At 42.8% G+C, this 22,736-nt stretch overlaps 3 protein-coding genes across 3 annotated transcripts; 2 read left to right on the top strand and 1 right to left on the bottom strand.

Moving 5' to 3' along the window:
• exoc3 (exocyst complex component 3) lies at window positions 1-15,107 on the bottom strand. The gene is made up of 16 exons (XM_056391393.1): window positions 14,972-15,107; window positions 12,988-13,193; window positions 12,670-12,889; window positions 12,285-12,457; window positions 11,669-11,881; window positions 10,053-10,231; window positions 9,767-9,883; window positions 8,478-8,595; window positions 7,630-7,755; window positions 6,708-6,808; window positions 6,294-6,404; window positions 3,910-4,051; window positions 1,548-1,670; window positions 1,257-1,418; window positions 886-1,007; window positions 1-397 (listed from the first exon to the last, which is right to left on the bottom strand). Exons 2-16 carry the CDS (start codon window positions 13,129-13,131, stop codon window positions 193-195), a joined length of 2,256 nt encoding a protein of 751 aa, XP_056247368.1. The 5' UTR covers window positions 13,132-13,193; window positions 14,972-15,107; the 3' UTR covers window positions 1-192.
• A 357-nt stretch (window positions 15,108-15,464) lies between these two features.
• Window positions 15,465-18,244, top strand: LOC130178847 (tripartite motif-containing protein 16-like). The gene has a single exon (XM_056391396.1). It carries the CDS (start codon window positions 15,794-15,796, stop codon window positions 17,501-17,503), a length of 1,710 nt encoding a protein of 569 aa, XP_056247371.1. The 5' UTR covers window positions 15,465-15,793; the 3' UTR covers window positions 17,504-18,244.
• A 177-nt stretch (window positions 18,245-18,421) lies between these two features.
• On the top strand, window positions 18,422-22,423 carry LOC130178846 (tripartite motif-containing protein 16-like). The gene has a single exon (XM_056391395.1). The coding sequence runs from the start codon at window positions 19,985-19,987 to the stop codon at window positions 21,821-21,823; it is 1,839 nt and encodes a 612-aa protein (XP_056247370.1). The 5' UTR covers window positions 18,422-19,984; the 3' UTR covers window positions 21,824-22,423.
• The last annotated feature ends 313 nt before the right edge of the window (window positions 22,424-22,736 follow it).

Below are 22,736 nucleotides of genomic sequence, written 5' to 3' on the forward strand. Positions count from 1 at the left end.
TATTTATACAACTACAGTTTTATTATTGTGGTGAAACAGACATGGGATCAGGATGAAAATAGAAAAAATAAAGACTGGGGACAGAAACACAGCAGGTTTATTAAACAATTAATAGTGTGTGGAAAAAGAAGTTTGTTTATGTTATTGTGTTTGAAGGTGCTGAAGGTGGAAATGGTGTGTTGGCGACTGGCTTTATTTGAGCAGCTTTGCAGTTGCCATGGAGGTCATGGTAGTCATGGTTGTCATGGTGATGGTGGGAACGGTGATGTCTTTGAAGATGGGCTGCGTTACACCAGAATAGGACACTTTGTTCTCACTGAGCGTTCCGATGATCATTTGGCGCATTTCCCTGCTGGCATCACCACGCACCGCCAGCAGCGCCTGGATGTGCTCCTCCCTACAGAGAGCAGGATGACATAAAAGCTTTAACAACGTTTAGCTAATGTGGCGACAACCTGCTCTATGATTACCACCTGACCCCCCCCCCCCCCCCCCAGAAAGCAGAGAATAACAGTTAGTAAAAACTCACCCAAGACACTTAAAAGATTCAATGTAATTAATATCATTATTAATGGCTGCAGTTCATTTAGATGTGCCAGTTTAGGGCTCTGGTACTGTGAATGCTGGACCACTGTCGTGGCTTAATGATAGAAGTGAATGGTTTCAAAGCAACAATGTTCACGTCTCAGAGTAAGTAAGCAGCAGCTAAACCTGCTTTAAACAGCAGGTTATTTTTTGATACGACCACTGGGAGTCAGACATTTTCAAATTCTACATAAATGGACTTTAAATTGTTTTTTTCTGTTGATCACATGGCTTCATATGTTAGTATCATCCAGGTGTGTGTGTATGTGTGTGTGTGTGTGTGTGTGTGTCTGTGTGTACCTGATGTCAGGATACTTGGACACCAGAGTGGTGACCTCCAGGAACAGCAGTGTGGGGTCAGTCAGCTTAAATACTTCTGCGATGGCAGCGATGGCACCGCAAAGACGGTCTGTGTCTTCACCCTGCGCACAACAATCAGCCGAGGTGAGACACGCCCCTCCGACCTGAACAGGTTTCCTCTCTTTACCAACTGTTACACCAGGTCTACACTGGCTGAGCAGTGACAGCAGCACAGCAGCAGCAGGCCTCCATAGAGTGCTTCTGTGTACTACAAGTGTTGGACAGCTTTGCTATTGGTTGACAGGTCTGTTAAACTTAGTTACCTGTAGTGTGTGTGCAGTATAGAGAAAAAAAATGACATGTGAACTCACAGCAGCCAGTTTTCTGAAGAGGAACTTGAACTGATCGGCCTCTTTGATCATCCTCTCAGCTCCCTCCCTCCTCTCATCGGCGTTTTTAAAGGTGATCCTCTTCTGCATCACTGCTTTGATGTACTCCACCACCACCCTGCGCAAGGCCTCACTCGTCATCTCCTGCACACAGCACAGCCGACGTGTTGGATTCATTTAAAGTCAGTCAGCTCCACCAGACGCCATGACAACTTTCACGGGAATTTGTTTAGGGTTTGTGTTTGATAGGCAACGTTTCTGCTCCATTCCTACCTGGTTGAAGGGTTTCTTGATCTTGTTGAAGTCGTTGAAGTAGTCCTCCACCGTCACACAGATGGTGTCCACAGCATGAGAGCCTGTCAGCCACTTCCTGGTCAGCAGCTCATTCAGGTGATGCTGGTCAATGCAACATCAACATCAAAGCAGTTAAATGTTTTTTTTGAATCAGTGATATCATAAACCTTCTCTAAGTGATCTCATTTTGACTGGTGCTCCGCATTAATACTCGGTGTCTGAATGATTGGAGAAACCACTAAAACCTCGGCTTCTTACATGATTTGTTTTAAATTGATTGGGTCAAAATGTCCTTCATTGATGAGGTAGAAACTGGACATGGACTTTTCTCTTTTATTAGGGGTCCAAGCAGAGAATACTGCTTCACTGCAACATATGGTCACTTCAGGAGTCTGTCACTTTATATTTTTCAAAATATGCAAAAATCAATTAACATCTATATCTCCACAAGTCTTAATTCAAATGCTAGCAACATTGACACAGAAATTCTCTAGGTAGATGTCACGTGCTTTAAACAGTGTTGGATCGGACAAATCAGACAGTTTCTCTTTTGCTCAGTGTTGGATTCAAAGTCACCAAAATATCTGATGATACTTCTGAAACCAGTAGATGGATCTGTGATTTTTTTTCAGGACTTTCATACCAACATTTTGACTGTGTTTTAAAGTGAAACAGACAAAAATACCCCAGTCTTGCACATGGGACGTCATTGCCTCAACTTGTGTGAAGGCGCGTGTAGAACATGGTTACCTAGTGGCTCAACCAGTAAGTCACCTTCTGTGAGGATACCAATGTCAAGTGTTGGAAACCCCAGATGGCTTAAATCCTGCTTCAGCACAAATTCAATACCAATTAATACAAATGGTATTGAATTGCTCCCGAGCTGCTTTGACCCTGATGATTGCCGCTAACGGGTATATTGAAATCTTGGCTCACGTCCAATCTGTCTAACATGCTGCATCAAAGAAATAAAGCCTGGGTTACAGCTATCACATGCTGAGTTTGACTGGCTATATTTTAGGCAGAATTGATGCACAGCTTATATTAAAAATGCTAAATCTGAGTATTAATTCTGTGCTGTGAATGACTCCGGAAAACACTCTGGAGACCTGCTCACAGAAACTGTAGCGACCTGCCTCCTGCATCAGTCAGAGCTCAGCTATAGTGTCTGACAGGATCAGTATGATGAATTTTGTCAGCAAACATTTTGTTCCAGTCTTCTCGACTCTGCCACTGGTTCTCTCAGTGTAGATGTGTCAGATATCTCCGAGTATGTGACTGGTATTCAAAGTGTCACCTTCATTTTCCTTTGTGAAGCCTTAATAAAATTAGATGTGAGGAAACCTGCTGCTTAGATCTTAATTCCTTAAAGGTTGCTGTAGATACTCACACATATCTATAATCCTTCCCTTGTTACAAATGAGATTCTTCAGGTGTGGAAAACAGTTTCTGTCACACTTTTGTTAAAAAGTGAAGGTGCCTATTTCCAGCCTGTTCTGGCTAAAATTCTTTGAGTAACCAACTGAAAGAGTTTTTACAGGCTGATGCTACTTCATCTGAGTATCAGTGTGTTAGTCCTACTGTGTGTACTGATACTGTGGATCACCTTAGGTCACATGACTCATATCTGCCGTCAGTCCCAGCTTTCATGTTTTCTGTTGTAGCCACTTGGAATAGTTTCTACAACAAACTTGGTATCAGACACTGAACTGCAGCCTGTTGTAAAAACTCTATGGTGATCGATTCTTTTACTAACCGTCTCTGTTCTTAGCTTATTTGAGCTTTTATTCATTGCTGCCTGGTTTTCAGTATTGTTTATTTGTGTGTCTGATGTTGTATTGTCCTGTCTGTGAACCTGTGATGCTGTCGTCCTGGCCAGCCTGGCTCACCTGAGTGGGATTTACCTGGTTAAATAAAAAAAGTTCTGTGCTGTAAACACAGCACTATTTACTAGCATACATCCTTCTGTAGGTGCACCTTTAAAAGTGTCAGAGCCTCTGTGTGAGACTCTTAGATCACTATTAGTCATTGTGTGTTTTTAAAGCTTATTTTGGGGGCCTTTTTCCATTGCCAACAAAACCCAGATGTTAGCAGGTCTTAGTGGGTTTTCTGACCAGTGGAAAAGAGGCCTATGACAGGATGACTGAGCACATTTATGACCACATGTGGTATCTGTGGTAACATCTTTGTCAAATATCACTAACTGATTCACGTATATTTTATAAAAAATACAAAAACCCCCCCCAAAAAAACAGTTTTGTAAAATAAAACAAAGACTTTACAACAAACAGCCCTGAGGACACACAGTAAGTAAAGCTCAGAACACAGGAGCCTTTCTCACCTCGAGGTCGAGGAAGACTTCGTCCAACAGGAACTGACATCCCTCCTTGGCCACCTCGTTGAGCGTCCTCTCTATGGCAGCGTCGCTGTCGGTGGGCTCCGAGGACTGAGAGTACTTCCTCTTCAGACTGTTGATGGACTCTCTATGGAAACACAGGATGATGGTCAGGCGTCAGAACATGGAACCCTGAAGAACTCACTGTCCACGAGCATCACAGCTGTTTTAGTGTCGTACAGTGGGGTCCAAAGGTCTGAGACTACACAGTGGTTTATCACTTGGACTAGTGGCATGTCGCTGCTGTTCAACCTGCGTACACTACAAGACAATGATGTCACTCCTCTTACTCTGTCATGTCCACTCGCCAGCAGCTTATGTAGATTCTTTTACTGGAGTGTGCCACCGCTGACTTCTGGTGTGTTTCTGCTGTGTGCCAAATGAAAACAGTATTCACACACTTTAGCTCAGGTTCCTCCATTTCTCTGGATCATCTCTGAGATGTTCCTACACTTTGGTTGGAGTCCACCTGTGGTAAACTCAGCTGATTGGACATGATGCGTGAAGACACACACCTGTCTATCTAAGGTCTCACAGCTGACAAACAGATCAGAGCAGAAACCACAAGGAGGAAGGAGCTGCTGCAGAGACCAGAGACAGGACTGTGTCGAGGATCAAAAACATTTCTGCTGCACTGAAGGTTCTGGAACAACCAGGACTCTTCTAGAGCCGGACCTGGACTAACTGAGACATCAGGGAGAATGGCAAGACCAAGAACCTGATGGTGACTCTGGCTGAGCTCCAGGGATCCTGTGTGGAGATGGAGAAATCTCCAGAATGACAACCATCACTGCAGCTCTCCACTGATCTGAGACAGAAGACTCTCCTCAGTTTGTAAACTAGTATCACCTAGAGCAGTGCAATTAATCAAATTTTATCTTCCATTACGATTTTGGCCTCCAACGATTATAAAAAATAAGATTATCGTGAGAAAGCGATTACTGTGCGGCGATCTGTTTCACAATAAATTTCAGCCTCCGTACAAAAACCACCCGACGTTATCGGTTCCGCTCTCGGTGCTGAAGGAATTAGGAAAGTAGATTTTGTTTTTGTTGTGTGAGGGGCGGGGCATCATGCTCAGATATCTTTAACTTATATTGTGTATAACATCAATAACTACATAGACACAGCGCTTTTTGTTGTGAAATCATTTTTTTCCTGTTTTCAATGAGTCAATGAGAAATTGTGCTGAGTAATCATGATCTCAATATTGATCAAAATAATTGTGATTATGATTTTTGCCATTATAGAGCAGCCCTACACTCACCTCCTGGTGGTCGTCTGCCTCCTCCACTCAACTAGTTTCAGGTTACATCCCTGTTAATCCAGAGTCAGAGAAAATATGAAGCGTTTGTGTGAAATTTTGTCCCAAATTGGTGTGAAGTCTTGAGTAATGTCTAACAAGTGTTTTGTGAAGTCAATCTGACCTTGACCTTTGACCTTTGACCACCAAAGTCTAATCAGTTCATCGTTGAGTCCAGGTGAATGTTTGTAACATATTTGAAGGGATTCCCTCGTGGAGTTCTTGAGATACTGCGCTCACAAGGCCAAAATCCTGTTTTATGAGACCAGGGTGACCTTGACCTTTGACCACCAAAATCGATATACCACATATGAAGTCCTGTCAATGCGTTGCTGAGATATCATGTCCACAATAACGGGACGGACGGATAACCTGAAAACATCATGCGCCTCGGCTCTGCTGTCGCCGGCACAGAGGAGTTAAAAGCAGTTCTGCAGGATTCTGAGACTGTGAGAAACCTGATTCTCTGGTCTGATGAAACCAGGACCGAATTGTTTGGTCTCAGTTTTAAGAGTCATGTCTGGAGGAAAGCAGGCACCGCTCATCACCTGTCCAACACCATCCCAACAGTGAAGCATGGTGGAGGCAGCATCAGGCTGTGGGGCAGGGAGACTGTTTCAGGGTTTAGGAGAAGATGGTCCAGAGCTCAGGACCTCAGACTGAAGGCTCACCTTCCAACAGGACAATGATCCTTTTGTGAGACTATGTGAGAAGATAAACTTTTCAAAGTTTCCATTCATGTCTTCCTCTTCTTTTTTTAAACTAATTACATTATTTCATTTTTCAATGTTGTTGATAACTATTCTTTTTTAGTTGAAGAAATTGTCCACAGAGGAATGTGTGGATTATTTTTTTTCTTCATTGTACAGTGTAATTTAACTTAAAAAACCTCTGTTATGTTCAACAGTTCAGTAATTGGTGGTTGTTGGTGCAGCTCTCCCCTGAAACAGACGTTAATGAACCTCCACTTGACATCATGACATCACTGACTGACAGTGTAAACTGTAGTTCATGTACAGAGTCTTACTTGAAAGTCTGGCAGTTGTTAATGATGGCGATCATGTACTGTACGTAACACTGAGGCAGCTGTCTGTCTCTCAGGTGATCCTCCTTGTAGACAACTGCCTCCTCTCTGTACCTGCACACAACACACACACCTGTTAGGTTTCCATAGTAACAATATTTGAAGAGTAATTCTTCTAATTCTGGACACTGTCTAAATGTAGGAAGCACACAACCATGAACAGTCTGGGTTTTAATACTATACATGTTGTTTAAGACGTTTTTTAATTTGAGCTTAAATCTAAATAGATTCTGATTCTTTCTTCATTGAGCTTGTGAACTGGTGGTGATGATGGAATAAATCCTGTACATTTAAAATCCTGGGTTTAGAACTTTAGACTTTTATCACACAAGTCAAACAGTGCAAAAAAAAAACTACCTGATGAGGAAAGAGTTCATCTGCTTCAGACACAGCTTCAGAACCTGCTCTTTGAAATCCCCATCGATCTGTGCAGCAACCTGCAGGTTCTGCTCAAACATCTGAGGAAGAGTGAAGAGGCAGTAAAATCAAGAAGAGATGAATGAGTGAAATGAGTGAACTGAGTGCTGTGATCTCCAGGTAAATGTTTTCATCACACAGATCAGGAAGCAGACAGACGCAGTGGCTTCAGGAAGTGTTCCAACCTCTCACTTACCGTAAGTCTCAGTGGCGCAATGTTCACAGACATATTCAAATCGAAATACGCAAATACTGGAGCTGATTTACATGAGTTCAGACTGTATGTAGTGACGTTCAAACTAAAACCCCGATCCAAGGGTTCTACAGATCTCGTCTGAACAAACCTATATACACACCCAGCAGACACAGAGCAGCATGAGCATTCATTCACTGGTGTCCACGTGATGATACAGTTGCTCTACTTTTAGCTCTGGTTTCTCCACAAACTCCTGAGGGAAAAATCAGTTCACCAAACACACACTGGTCTGGTCTGACACGACAGATCCAGCATGAGAGCCAAGCGCTGAGTCTTGGACTGTTCATCACCTGACTGATAACATTCCTATAGTGAAACATTTATAGCAGCCATGTGTTTAACGGGGCTACAGCAGAAAGACATGAAAACCAACTACAGCCACAAGCTATGCTATGATGCTGCAGGACAGCATGGACAAGGCAAAAGACTAAAGTCACTTAAAACTGGAACACCTTTAGAAAAAGTTCCTTATGGTCTCTGAGGCCCTCTTGAACCCACTGACAATCTGTTAACTAATATCTCTATATCTGCTCATTCCTGTTCAGAGTCAGGAATTCTTCAAAGGTCTGAAGTGGTTGTGTGTGTGTGTGTGTGTGTGTGTGGTACCTGAAAGACGATGGCAGGCAGTGTGGTCTGGTAGTATCCGTCCTGGTCAGCCTCAGGCTCTGTCTCTTTCTGCCAGTCCTTCTTATCCGTTTCCAGAGCCTTCCGCAGCCAGCCTGTTATATTAGACTGAAGACAGGACGGCCACACAGACAGTCCACAGTTAACAAAGACATGGTTCTTGTTGTGGAAATCTTAAGAAAGATAAAGACTAAGGACGGTCTTTGTGGTTTTTTTAATTCAACATAACATTTGCAAATGGGCTCAGTGCTTATACAGAGATCAGTGATTCCCACAAAGTGCCTCTAGCTGGCAGCTGGGGATTTCAGGCTGCACGGGCAGGTAGCTGTAAATCCTCTGGAGACAAATGCTCTCTCTCTCTCCCTGACCCTCCTGTCTGTCTCTCAATTCACGATCTGAATAAAGGCAGCAATGCTCCAAAAAATAACTTCAGCTTCAGCTCTAAGTGGAACAGCTCAACTACTAAGAGGTTAAAATGAGGTTAGAGCACACATATGATGGTATAAAATTTTCCCATTACAATAATAGGACAGGTTACAAATACAACCACACTAAAATTTTCCACATCAGTTCTAACATTGTGTCTGTGCCACTGTAGCCTGGTTAACCTTTATTCGTTATAACATGTTGGCATTTTGCGGCGCGAGGGAGGCAGAAGTTGGCGAGGTGCTTGGTTGGACGTCCGAGGAGCAGGTAATCTGTCAGTGCAGCTCTCATGGTTTCATTATGCGGTTAAGTCCACCAGCAGGTGTGATGTGTGTAAAAACTACAGGCTGAATAACTTGAATGGGACAGTGATGAGCGTCTTTGTCAGTGTGTGTGGTTCTTACTGTAAAAGTCTGGACATATTTGCTGAGCAGGTCATCCACCACATCCTGTGGAAGCAAAGGCTCCAGTAGGTTGATGTCACACTCTGACATAAGCTCTGGATGGCCCATCATCTCCACACTGAGACACACACACACACACACACACACACACACACACACACACACACACTAACTATGAATCATTAACATCTGCAGCTGCCTATTGAAGACTGTCATGTACTGAAGCTTTTGATACTCACTATGAGTTAGTTCAACATTTTGTTTTAAAATGAAATCGATCTCCGTCCAGATGACAGTTTCAGCTTTGTATCACTATAACGTATGACCATTGGTATACACTGGGCATATGTGTGCAGGTGTAAACAGGAAGCAGGTCGTCTACTCTGCAGTTGTTTAGTCACAGAAAAATCCTCTGAATGAGGAACAGCAAAGACAGTTGTAGCATTAAAATAGAGAATATAAGTGAACAACAGCTGCTAGCAAAGACAACAAGGTCAGTAACACTGTCATTCATTATCATGTTGTATTCACCACTGGGAGTCCAGGCTGATGAGAGCCAATCAGGAGAGACCGTGAGAGTCTATGTCATCGCTTCCAAAGTTTCTGTCTGTCCAGATACAACACAACGCCAGAGTTTTCAAAATAAAACACAACCCCATAGCTACCAAAGCAGATTTTCTGAAAGGGACTGAAAACTCTGGTGTAGTGTGGACGCCAGGAGTAAACACAGCAGGAGAGGTGAGTTTGAAAACTAAAATGTAGCAGTGTGGACGTAGCCTGAGACAAAAATCAAACTAAAACCAGCATCTCATTGCAGCTGAATTACTGTGGACAGATGGACTGGTGGTGATGATGGCAAACAATATGTCAGTTGTCAGCTTCACCAGGTGTTGAAACATCTGTTGTGTCACAGTGACTGTGTTGCTAGTTTGCTCACTGATGGAGGGCGTCTGCCCGACACGTCAGAGTGGAGAGCTGTGTTACGATTTTGATTTTTCATGTTTGCCTTTGAGGATTCGGCACTGAGGTATACACACTGAGGGGGAGCATGTTGATTTTATTACCTCACACCTTACGGAGGTTACCATGGAGACATCCCAAATCAAGCGTGTGCACAGACTACACTGTCACTGCAATTCACCAAATGAAGTTTGACAGTACAAGTACGGTACAGCATGAGCCCAGACTAATAAAGTTACGTCTTTGAACTGATCAATGTCCCTAAATACACACAGAGCTGAGTGTGTGTGTGTGTGTGTGTGTGTGTGTGTGTGTGTGTGTGTGTGTACCTCTTATATGTGTTTAGAACCCACGTCAACAGGGACACAATCTCATTTGCCTCCAAGTCCTCAGCAGCCAGTTCTTTGACACGAGTGGACACAGCGTTGTGGTAGAGACCGAAGAACCTGGAACACACGTACACACCTGTGAGACAACACTTACCTGAACGTGACTGTGCGACTGAATACTTTGTTCGTCAGTGCAAGAGATTCATAGATTAATTTAATACACTATGTGATGCTTGGTGAGAAGCGCATGTTTGGGAGCTGACAGAAAAACAGATCGATGTGTTACCTGTTGAAAGTGTTGTAGTGTGGGGGGAAGCACTGCACCATGAGGTTCTTGACAACAATCAGATCATCCAGAACATATTTCCTGGTTATTTCTAGAAGACGAACCAGCCACATCTTATCAGCCTCCTTCGTCACGGCCTGTGTTCCCTCGATGCGGGTGCTGACTGTTCCCTCCAATACCTGCAACACAGACAGATCAAAGAGCTCAGGAACAGCGCAGTGGTTTAGCAGCTGAGTGCACGGCTGAGCTGATAACCACCTCTCACTGGAGGTAAAGGGTTGGACGACGTCTACAGAACTGTCTACTGCCATGTTTTGATCAGTCTGATCATCTCTCCTCTGAGACAGTTGGGGCCAGATGCATAAATGATGCGTACACACAAAAACTAAGCATACACCATTTCCAGCACATGAATTGGAAAGCAGACTGTGGGGTGAGAATGTACGCACCTCTCACATTGTTTTGATGCAAGTTACAGTGATGTGAAATAACTAAAGTTTTGCCGTTTACACAACAATAACAATTTTAGAATTCATAAATGGAAATAATTGTGTTTGTGCTCAATGTTTCCTTAAGCACCGTTTAATGTCCTTATTATTTATTGTGAGTCATTCTGTAACTGTTTGATACTATTTGAATATTTACTGATCACAGTGTTAAAGCCTGTGGAGCCTCATTAAGACTCCCAGAGTCCCAGTGAATAAAGCTCAGAGTAAAACAGGACTTCATATTAAAGTGATTGTACTAAAGTAAACCGTTTTTACCTCAGTTTCACAATCAGTGAAATTCTTCCTCCTATTTATTTCCTTCTTGCTTAGTTAGTTGAACTCAGGGCGCTCGGTTACATTTCTCTCTAATATCCACAGAGACCAGCTGTGTAAATGATGTCTGTCTGTGACTGACTGAGTCACAGACAGACACTTCCTGCAGAGTTAGATTTATTGTTTTTTTTCTGCGACCAATCAAAACTTGGTCTACTAAAACTACCGGAGGACAGCTCTACAAAATGTAAACACGTTTCAGCATTTAAATGTTGACAGTGAAATTCAATCTATGAGGAAACGTACTGGTGATAACATGTTCCACTGTGTGAAACTAAAGCCTCTTATTTATGCCAGAAACCGTTACATTGAATCAGCGTTGTAGGCAGCTTCCATGCATTCTGGATATTTGAGTAGAGACCATTTGAGACTAGAACTACTACACTAGACTACTGTAGAAAAATCAAGTGATGTTTTATGAGGAGAAAGGAAGAAAGAAGAACAGAAGATTAAAATCAACTGGATGCCAGCCAGGCAGGAGTGTGAGTGGGAAAATTAAGAGAATCAGATGAAAAGTCAGACAAAGAACAAGAGGAAGAAGAGCTGCATGAAGTCAAGGAATGGGGGAAAAGAATGAGAGATGATGTGGAAAACGAAAAAGGTTTTATTAAGGAAGAAGAATCAAAAGAACAGGATGAGTTGGATAAAGATGAATTAGTATAGACATAGATGATGAAGAGTCAAGTGAAGAAAACAAGGAAACAAGCTAGAGTTGACTTTAACTAACCGTACCAACTGTAATATTCTTCATAATTCTGAATATTTAAAAAGTATCCCTCTGATCTCTCGTCTTACCTGGAACATCCTGTCCTTCCACCGCTTGGGTCGCCCAGGAGGGATGAACCCGGACTGCTTCTTACGGTCGACCATGCGCCGGTCGATCTTCTCCTCCCGCTCAATGATACGGACCACTGACACCAGCATGGTGGGGTCACGACGGACCGTGACCATGGACCTCTGCAGTACCATCCACAACTGTTTGGCCAGCTCATCTGACAACCCCTGAACCTGGAAGAGAAGAAAAACGAGACTGAAAACCAGCTGGCTTACGGCTTTGAAATGACTTCAAAAGAATACAAAGGAGTTGCTCACCAGAGGACTGTCTTTAGCTAAAGACAAAATCCACAATACAACTACACGATAACGAGGCTCATTGTTTGCAAATAAGTGCATATTTTCAAATGGTTTAAATTAATGTTATTAGAAGATTCCTGCAGCATCTCTGATAGAGATTTACACAGTAGGCAAAAAGGCAAAGTGGTCTGCATGCACACACGAAGGAAGACATGAGAGGTACGTGAGAACAGATAAAGTCAGTTTATCGGCTCCCTAACGATGGTGATGACATGTATGATGTTCAGATGTTTCCTAGTTATGTTACAACACTTAATCCTCTGACACTTGAACTTACGTCTTCGAAGTAGATGGAGATGAGATTCATGTCGCTGGTGTTCTTGCTGTCCATGCGGTACTGCTCGTACATGAGGTCATCCCGTGAACACTCCAGCTCCATCAGCTTCCTGTGGGCCTGCAGCAGCTCCGCCTGCTCTATGAGCTGCTGCGTCTCCGCCACAATCTCTGGTACTGTACACACAGTGACAAAGACACACAGAGCGGGAGAGGAGTTCAGCTGTGACAGAGTCAAGACCAGAACTTTTTCCTCACACCATGAGTCTGAGTGAAAACTTCATGGACAAGCTTGTTTTCTTAGACATGTCTGAAGCCTGGGATGTTTCTACGGTAAAAGTAGACAGAACTGTGATTGGACACACATTGTTCACACAGTTTGAACTTACCAGAGAAAATGTTTTTAAGGTTTTCCACAGCAGAGGCCAGCTGACTGTGCTGAACTACAGCATCCTTGACATCTTTCAGGTTCTCGATGGTGTTGATGCTCTGCCTCCAGTCGTTACTCACATCTGCCAATGAGCTCTGGATGTCTTTGACGTCCAGCAGGGCGCTGTGCAGCTGTGTCAGTCCAGTGCGAACGCCGTCCAGCTGGGACTGGATGGCTGCCTGAAGAACATTAGAGGTGCAGGAACAGAGCAGTGAGAAAATGAATGTGTAAAATGAAGGACGTTATACTGAACCACACGTGTCCGTTAACACATCACCTTCAGCCTGGCTTCCACTGAGGCCTTTTTACGGGCTTCTCTTCGTCTGTACTGCTCCACTTTATCCAGCTGGTCCGACCTCTGCAACATTCCCGCCACACGCTGCACTGCCGTGGCAACCGCCTCCCGACTCGTCTCCTCCATAGTGTTTCTCAGTAATATAAAGTACCAGTCGTATCCAAAGGCTTCATGCAAAGGCTATTTAGCTGAAAGAGAAAAATACTGGTGCATATATACCAACAATAACAATGTTTTTCCACTTCTTAACATCAAGCACAATGATAGACTGACAGTCACACTGATAGAAAAAAGTACAGATCTGGCAAAATGTGTAACGTGAAAGCAAATATAAAATATCAATATTCAGCAATTCAGCGCACCCCGAATGACAGGCACACAGAGATGGCCGATGTCAATGAGTGATTGCTGTCCGTGGAAGCGTACGCAACCTGTTAAAGCTGTATGGTCCAGTTTACATAAGTCTACAGCTGTTTTATCTGGATCAAACAGTCATAATGTGTGAAAACAAATTAACTTGTAACTAACATAACTATGTCTGCCATAGCAAAGGTGTGTCCTTGTAAAACTTTCATGTTTCTTGAAATCAAATAATCACAATTGTGGCCAAGATGTGTTTGCAGTTTATAGCTAAATCAGACATGACATTTAAAAAACTGTTTGGTATGTCTACTATTTTTCTTCATATTTAGACACATGACTGTATTAACATGATTTGCATATAGGTTATATATAAAATAAAGTAATAATCTGCAATTGTCCCAATGACTCTGCTGTCTTTAATAGGCCAACACAACACAAAAATTTTACTTTTCCATATGCCAAAAAGTGACTGTAGTTCCTACCATGTGACTGAAAAGTTGTTTCTGCTTCAAAATGACTTGATTTCATTCATGATGAATATATTTGACTGACTAAAGCACACACAGTCTTTTTTACCTGTTGAAATACCTTTGGAAGCCCAATGCAACACATAAAATGCACTTTTTCACTTGCTAAAAACTGACTGTAGCTCCTACATTGTGACTGAAAGAGAGTGAGGGAAGGATGAGCTACTTGAAGGAATGTGCTGCTAACAGCTCTACAATGAAATAAGGTTTAACCCATTTGAAATGGAAAACAAATAAATTGAAAATCGATATGTCAGTGTTGATATTGTGGTGGATCACCACAGATAAATTAGTGTATGGGAAACACTGCTGTCAGACTCAGTGTTAGAAAGATATTATTGTTGTTCTCTCTACAGAGACATTGTGGCAAAGTAAAATCCATATCATGTGTCTGTTTAAAGCTTAATAAAACTCATTCACACCAAGTTAATTATTCAACATTTTAGTGGCTTACTGCAGTGATGTGAGCCAACTGAGTCAATCATACGGCTAGAAAACAGTGTCACTAACGAAAATCAAAGCAATTGTATGGAAAATGCACAGGTTCAAAACAAATACAAATAAACAGCAATATCTTGCAAATCTCTACAGTATTTCCTCAGAGGAGTGTTTCTCCTCCATGATGAAGATGAGGACGATGTCTAATTCCCATCACAACACGACAAAACCAGATAACCGTGTCTCACAGTTAATATGAGACACGGTACGAACCAGAGAGCACACAAGGACAGCTGTGACACAGCCTCTTTTATGTCCTCAGAGCTGTCAACTGTTAAGCGGCTGGTGCCTGTGTAGCATCGAATAACGTTAGCAGCAATGACAGATAGCGAGCTAGGGGTTAGCTAACGTAGAGTAGTGCTTTATTTAACCAGCCGGTGCACAGCGGCTTGTCAGACTGTTCATTTTGACACAAAACATGTCGAACAGAATCATTAGCTAACCCTGTAAATTAACTTCAATCGCCCAGCTCAATAAACATAATAGCATAAGCTAAGCTAACAACCTACAGGAAAGGGCTAACAAACATCTTACCGCCTGTGACACGAGGTCATTATACAAACACAAGACATTCTTACCTCAGGCATTCAAGGAATAAACGTGGCGAAGATGAAATACATGTCTATAAATATAAAATTACTATTTGTAACGGAGTTGTGTTGTTGTGGCTCCACTTCCTCCTTGGAGCTCCGCCCAGCAGCAGCTGCTTCTTTTTCTTCTTCCTTGTAGTTTATCGGCAGTTGACGAACAACGAATTGGTGCATTACCGCCACCAACTGGAAGTGAGGCTTAGAATGTCCAGTACTCACACATTTTTTTTTTAAAAAGTTCAAATTAAAACATTTAAAAATTAGAATTGTTGGTTCAGAGACATGAAAAGACATGACACTCCATAGGTTAAAGGGGGGGGGGGTTTAAACAAGCCCAGTCCCTACCCCCTTTTCCTCAATAGGCTCTTGCCTTTTGCCAGGCAGCCACTGTAAATAAGAATATAACAATAAAGGTAAAAAAAAAACAAAAAAACATTTACGGGGCACAGATGTTTGTTACACCAATGACTCTACCAAATACAGAGGTTTATATTTTATTTCAAACAATAACATCACATTGGCAGATGTGTCAGTGTGTTTCTTTTAATTCATCAAACCGCTGCTCTTCCTGCTCTGAGTCAAAGCCTGATAACCCTCCCTCTTCTTCCTGCTCTCAAACACAGCCAGCTCCACTCTGTTCATGTATTTCCTTGTTCCCTCCCCTTCAGATCTACAGTTTGAAGATGGGTGGAACCAACATGTGGTAGAGGCCTGTTCACTGCAGAGACACATGTTGTTCAGATCAGAGCTCAAACTAGTTTCATTTCTGAGGAAGTGAAACTCAGACAGTCGTTGACACTGAGAGGTGACATGGCGCAGAAAGGAGTTCAGTTGGACCGGGAGACCTTCTCTTGTTCCGTCTGTCTGGATCTACTGAAGGATCCGGTGACTATTCCCTGTGGACACAGCTACTGCATCAGCTGTATTAAAAGCTTCTGGGATGAAGAGGATCAGAAGAGAATCCACAGCTGCCCTCAGTGTAGGCAGACCTTCACACCGAGGCCTGTCCTGGTGAAAAGCACCATGTTAGCGGTTTTAGTGGAGGAGCTGAAGAAGACTGGACTCCAAGCTGCTCCTGCTGATCACTGCTATGCTGGACCTGAAGATGTGGCCTGTGATTTCTGCACTGGGAGAAAACTGAAAGCTGTGAAATCCTGTCTGGTTTGTCTGGTCTCTTACTGTGAGAAACACCTGCAGCCTCATCATGATGTAGCTCTGTTAAAGAAACACAAGCTGGTGGAGCCCTCCAAGAAGTTCCAGGAGAACATCTGCTCTCGTCATGATGAGGTGATGAAGATGTTCTGCCGCACTGATCAGCAGTGTATCTGTTATCTCTGCTCTGTGGATGAACATAAAGGCCACGACACAGTCTCAGCTGCAGCAGAAAGGACTGAGAGGCAGAGAGAGCTCCAGCTGAGTCGACAACAAATCCAGCAGAGAATCCAGGACAGAGAGAAAGATGTGAAGGTGCTTCAACAGGAGGTGAAGGCCATCAATGGCTCTGCTGATAAAGCAGTGGAGGACAGTGAGAAGATCTTCACTGAGCTGATCCGTCTCATGGAGAAAAGAAGCTCTGATGTGAAGCAGCAGATCAGATCCCAGCAGAAAACTGAAGTGAGTCGAGTCAAAGAGCTTCAGGAGAAGCTGGAGCAGGAGATCACTGAGCTGAAGAGGAAAGACGCTGAGCTGATGCAGCTCTCACACACAGAGGATCACAACCAGTTTCTACACAACTGCCCCTCACTGTCACGACTCAGCGAATCTACAGACTCATCCAGCATCAATATCCGTCCTCTGAGATACTTTGAGGACGTGACAGCAGCTGTGTCACAGCTCAGAGAGAATCTACAGGACATTCTGAGAGACACATGGACAAACATCTCACTGACACTGACTCAAGTGGATGTTTTACTGTCACAACCAGAGCCCAGGACCAGAGCTGACTTCTTAAAATATTCACAGGAAATCACACTGGATCCAAACACAGCAAATACATATCTGTTATTATCTGAGGGAAACAGAAAAGCAACATTAATGAGTCAACAACAGTCTTATTCTAGTCACCCAGACACATTCACTACATATTTTCAGGTCCTGAGTAGAGAGAGTCTGACTGGACGTTGTTACTGGGAGGTGGAGTGGAGAGGAGGAGGAGTTTATGTAGCAGTCGCATACAAGAATATCAGCAGAACAGGGAGCTCAGAGGAATGTAGATTTGGATTCAATCAAAAATCATGGTTGTTATATTGTAACCAAGACAGTTTCTCATTTTGGTTCAACTACATCAGCACTCCAGTGTCAGGTCCTCGGTCCTCCAGAGTAGGAGTGTACCTGGATCACAGAGCAGGTGTTCTGTCCTTCTACAGCGTCTCTGAAACCATGACTCTCCTCCACAGAGTCCAGACCACATTCACTCAGCCTCTCTATGCTGGACTTGCACTTTACTGGTATGAAGACACAGCAGAGTTGTGTAAACTGAAAAAGAGAGAAGTGAGTTCAAATGTGTGTTTGAGTTCCTAAATGTATTTTGTGTCTTTGTGTTTGTTGCTGAGTCATCGTCAGCACTTTGACCTCTTCTGGTTTCTTGTTGTGTTGATGTTGGAGTTTCTTTAGGTGGAGCTGGAGCCATGGAGGATTTCACTGCTCAGGAACATTTGTGTTGATGTGTTTGTCTGTTGTTGTTTGGGCCTTAACAGAGAAATCACCAGACCTTCCTTTATCACAGATGTGTTGTTCTCACTGTGTAAAGACAGAAATCTATAATTACATTTACATTTATGTGTTTGTCAGATCAAATGTTGTTGTTGTTCAAATCCTTGTTTTTATCAGTGAATTCAAGATGTATAATTTCGTTCCACAGAGCTGACATACTGGTTTACAGAGTGACTGCAAATTTGATTGACTTTATTTCCTCTTAATTTGTTTGGAACGTGTTTCATTAAGTAAAAGTCATTATTGTGACACTTTGTAGAAGGTGGTGAGAGAAACATTGACCAGGGTCTTTTTCTGAGCTGTGATGCTTATTTGCAAAATTAAGAAAGTGATTTTATTTCAAAGAATAATAAAAAGGAAATGATCAGTGTTTTAGAAATTCTATCAAAGCTTCTGGAGATGATGTTAAACTCATCTGTGAAAAAGTTTGATTAGTGAAACGTCTTTACAGCTAAAACAAATGAAATGACTGTATGAGCAGTTTCAGAAAGTAAAGAAAAATCCTGTAATTAACTGAACTGGTTAAAATGTATAAATAGTTTTGATTCATACATGACTGGGCTGATTAAACTTGTTATGTTACTTTATGTTAATTCACTATTTTTCCTCCACATGTCAACACGTGTTTGATTGATGGAAACAGTCAGAAAAACAGGGTTAAACACTGACTGACACTAACTCTTCAACATGGCTGTAGATAACTGTCACAGAGACAGACTGAGACAAGGGCGACACCTGCTGGACAAACACAGACACGACAGAAAGAGGAAAGGAGCAGGTGATCAGACAAACAGCTTCTTATATTATGTTTCATAAAAACATGGAAACAAAACAATGGGATGTAACGACCACTGACTGGCTGAGACCCAGTCTAACACACCTTTATTTACACTGGGGGGAGACACATGAACAAATCAAATCACACACAAAAGAAGACCTCTCCAGTTAACCCATTTATACCCAGTGTCCAAGATGAAGAATAGAAATACTAACGGATATCCAGTGTTCAGCTACACATTAGTCCTCAGGTCTGTCAGTATACAGTCCACTTCCCTGAACTTGTTGGGCTTCTTCTATGTGTGAGCGTCTCTTCTTCTTCACTGTGAGCCTCATCTTCCTCCTCTGACTGTTTCTGCTGCAGAGGTCAAACCCTTCACATCTGTCTCTGACCTGCAGTGTAAACAGCAGTAACAGTAACTTCCCTCCTCCAGAGCAAAGTAGTGATTCCTCTTCATTTAGCCACCTTCTCCCTTAAAGTGGCCGTGTCACTCGACTCCCAAGAGAACACAGAAAACATACAGCACAGCAAACTACCAATACTGGTGAAGGATGTTCATAGAATCCTCTACAATATCTTTTACTACAGACGGTAACGACGCTCCGTCCTTACAGAGGTTTTCTGTCGCTTGATTTTTCTCAGATTGGTTTTGTGCACTCACTCAGTGAACACGGTTTGTTATTCAGACCTGGTTAGAGCAGAAAAGCAGAAAGAATGGATTGTTAGTTGTGGAACTGCAATAAGAAAATATTCTTCAAAACTTTAGTTAAATCCTGACGACAGATATTACACTGTGGTGATAACCGCTCATGTTACCATCACTGATGCAGTCAAGCAGAGCAACACATTGCTGTCTCTGCTTTATCTGACAGTGTCTTTCTCCATCCTACCATCAGATGGCACCAAAGTAAAAGCAGAAAGCAATAAGGACAGGTGACATGCAATTACACTTTCACAGTATCTTACCTGAAGACACAGTGAAGGAGCTTCAGTAGATGAGAAACACTTCACTGTGCTGAGTTGTCAACAGTGTGATGTGGGTGTGGTTTGGTGCATGAAGCTTTTATACCAGGTAGTTTAGTTGCAGACATTTATGTTTGAGGTGAGAGAAGTCAATTTCAAGAAGTCAGTGAACTCTAACCCTAACCTTGTTATAGGAAGGATCCAACGTCTCTGACCCAGTCCAGATGGGAAAGTTTTATATATATATACATATTCTGGTCATGACATCAGTTGTTCCACTGTATTGAGAGAACTGCATCACTTCTCAGCTAAATCCATATTTATATCCAAACACAAGTGAAGCTCATCCTGTCTGTAGTTTGATAAATATATTGGTTTGTATTAGGGCTGTTTGTCTCCTGAAAACATCAGCAAACAGCAAAGAGGTCGACACCTGCAGCCAAAGGGATCAGTTATCTAAACCCTGATACGGACTTTGTGCTGTTGTTATCTGTTTATGGTGAGTAAGTCTGGAGAGCTCCTTTTTTATTTCTCATATTCTGAACTTTATGTTGTCAAAGCCTGATAACCCTCCCTCTTCTTCCTGCTCTCAAACACAGCCAGCTCCACTCTGTTCAGGTATTTCCTTGTTCCCTCCCCTTCAGATCTACAGTTTGAAGATGGGTGGAACCCATTTCAGTTCTCACGAAGTGAAACTCAGACAGTCGTTGACACTGAGAGGTGACATGGCGCAGAAAGGAGTTCAGTTGGACCGGGAGACCTTCTCTTGTTCCGTCTGTCTGGATCTACTGAAGGATCCGGTGACTATTCCCTGTGGACACAGCTACTGCATCAGCTGTATTAAAAGCTTCTGGGATGAAGAGGATCAGAAGAGAATCCACAGCTGCCCTCAGTGTAGGCAGACCTTCACACCGAGGCCTGTCCTGGTGAAAAACACCATGTTAGCGGTTTTAGTGGAGGAGCTGAAGAAGACTGGACTCCAAGCTGCTCCTGCTGATCACTGCTATGCTGGACCTGAAGATGTGGCCTGTGATGTCTGCAATGGGAGAAAACTGAAAGCTGTGAAATCCTGTCTGGTTTGTCTGGCCTCTTACTGTGAGCAACACCTGCAGCCTCATCATGATGTAGCTCCATTAAAGAAACACAAGCTGGTGGAGCCCTCCAAGAAGCTCCAGGAGAACATCTGCTCTCGTCATGATGAGGTGATGAAGATGTTCTGCCGCACTGATCAGCAGTGTATCTGTTATCTCTGCTCTGTGGATGAACATAAAGGCCACGACACAGTCTCAGCTGCAGCAGAAAGGACTGAGAGGCAGAGAGAGCTCCAGCTGAGTCGACAACAAATCCAGCAGAGAATCCAGGACAGAGATAAAGATGTGAAGGTGCTTCAACAGGAGGTGAAGGCCATCAATGGCTCTGCTGATAAAGCAGTGGAGGACAGTGGGAAGATCTTCACTGAGCTGATCCGTCTCATGGAGAAAAGAAGCTCTGATGTGAAGCAGCAGATCAGATCCCAGCAGAACACTGAAGTGAGTCGAGTCAAAGAGCTTCAGGAGAAGCTGCAGCAGGAGATCACTGAGCTGAAGAGGAAAGACGCTGAGCTGATGCAGCTCTCACACACAGAGGATCACAACCAGTTTCTACACAACTACCCCTCACTGTCACGACTCAGCGAATCTACAGACTCATCCAGCATCAATATCCGTCCTCTGAGATACTTTGAGGACGTGACAGCAGCTGTGTCACAGCTCAGAGAGAAACTACAGGACATTCTGAGAGACACATGGACAAACATCTCACTGACACTGACTGAAGTGGATGTTTTACTGTCACAACCAGAGCCCAGGACCAGAGCTGACTTCTTAAAATATTCACAGGAAATCACACTGGATCCAAACACAGCACACACACATCTGTTATTATCTGAGGGAAACAGAAAAGCAACATTAATGAATCAACAACAGTCTTATTCTATTCACCCAGACAGATTCACTTCATATCGGCAGGTCCTGAGTAGAGAGAGACTGACTGGACGTTGTTACTGGGAGGTGGAGAGGAGAGGAGAAAGAGTTTCTGTAGCAGTCGCATACAAGAATATCAGCAGAGCAGGGAGCTCACAGGAATGTGAATTTGGATACAATTGCCAATCATTTGCGTTAGATTGTTTTTCATTATGGTCCAACAACATCAGCACTCCAGTCTCAGGTCCTCGGTCCTCCAGAGTAGGAGTGTACCTGGATCACAGAGCAGGTGTTCTGTCCTTCTACAGCGTCTCTGAAACCATGACTCTCCTCCACAGAGTCCAGACCACATTCACTCAGCCTCTCTATGCTGGACTTCGGTTTTACTATTATGAAGACACAGCAGAGTTGTGTAAACTGAAATAGACAGAAGTGAGTTCAAATGTGTGTTTGAGTTCCTAAATGTATTTTGTGTCTTTGTGTTTGTTGCTGAGTCATCGTCAGCACTTTGACCTCTTCTGGTTTCTTGTTGTGTTGATGTTGGAGTTTCTTTAGGTGGAGCTGGAGCCATGGAGGATTTCACTGCTCAGGAACATTTGTGTTGATGTGTTTGTCTGTTGTTGTTTGGGCCTTAACAGAGAAATCACCAGACCTTCCTTTATCACAGATGTGTTGTTCTCACTGTGTAAAGACAGAAATCTATAATTACATTTACATTTCTGTGTTTGTCAGATCAAATGTTGTTGTTGTTTAAATCCACTTACAAATAAGATGTGAGGTTTTATCAAACTGTAACTATCATGATAATAATCAGTGAGGAGATGATTCATTATTTTCTTTTCCCTCTCTGAGATTCAGGTGAAACAAACTGAATGTGTGGATGAAGTGAATCTGTTCATGAAATCACTGAACGAGAGTCATTGAACAGACTTTACTGACTCAGTGTGTGAACAAACTGAAGCTTCACGTCATGAATAAAGTTGATTTTCCTCAAGAATCAATCAAACGTTTTCCTCTGTCTTCTTTCCAGGATCTGATTCAGAGCTGATGGAGAAAATGTGAAACTGATATGAGAGTATAATTCTCTTGGAATTGGAAAAAAAATAACATAAAAGAAAACAGTGATGAACCTGATTGAAGCTTTTAACTTCAAAAGTCACAATTGTGCATTGAACAGCAAGTCCCAACCAGGTTCATCACTTTCAGATTCCCCTGGAAACATTTCCTGTTGTGTTGTTTGAATTTGCAGCATGTTTGTGTTTGTGTTTTCTGAAGGTGCGGTGTGTTGAGCTCTCAGCGCCAGCGTAAAAAATAACTACTTTACTAATCAGGAGCTACA

The sequence above is a fragment of the Seriola aureovittata genome, chromosome 12 (genome assembly GCF_021018895.1).
Source record: "Seriola aureovittata isolate HTS-2021-v1 ecotype China chromosome 12, ASM2101889v1, whole genome shotgun sequence".
NCBI classification, from domain to species: Eukaryota; Metazoa; Chordata; class Actinopteri; order Carangiformes; family Carangidae; genus Seriola; species Seriola aureovittata.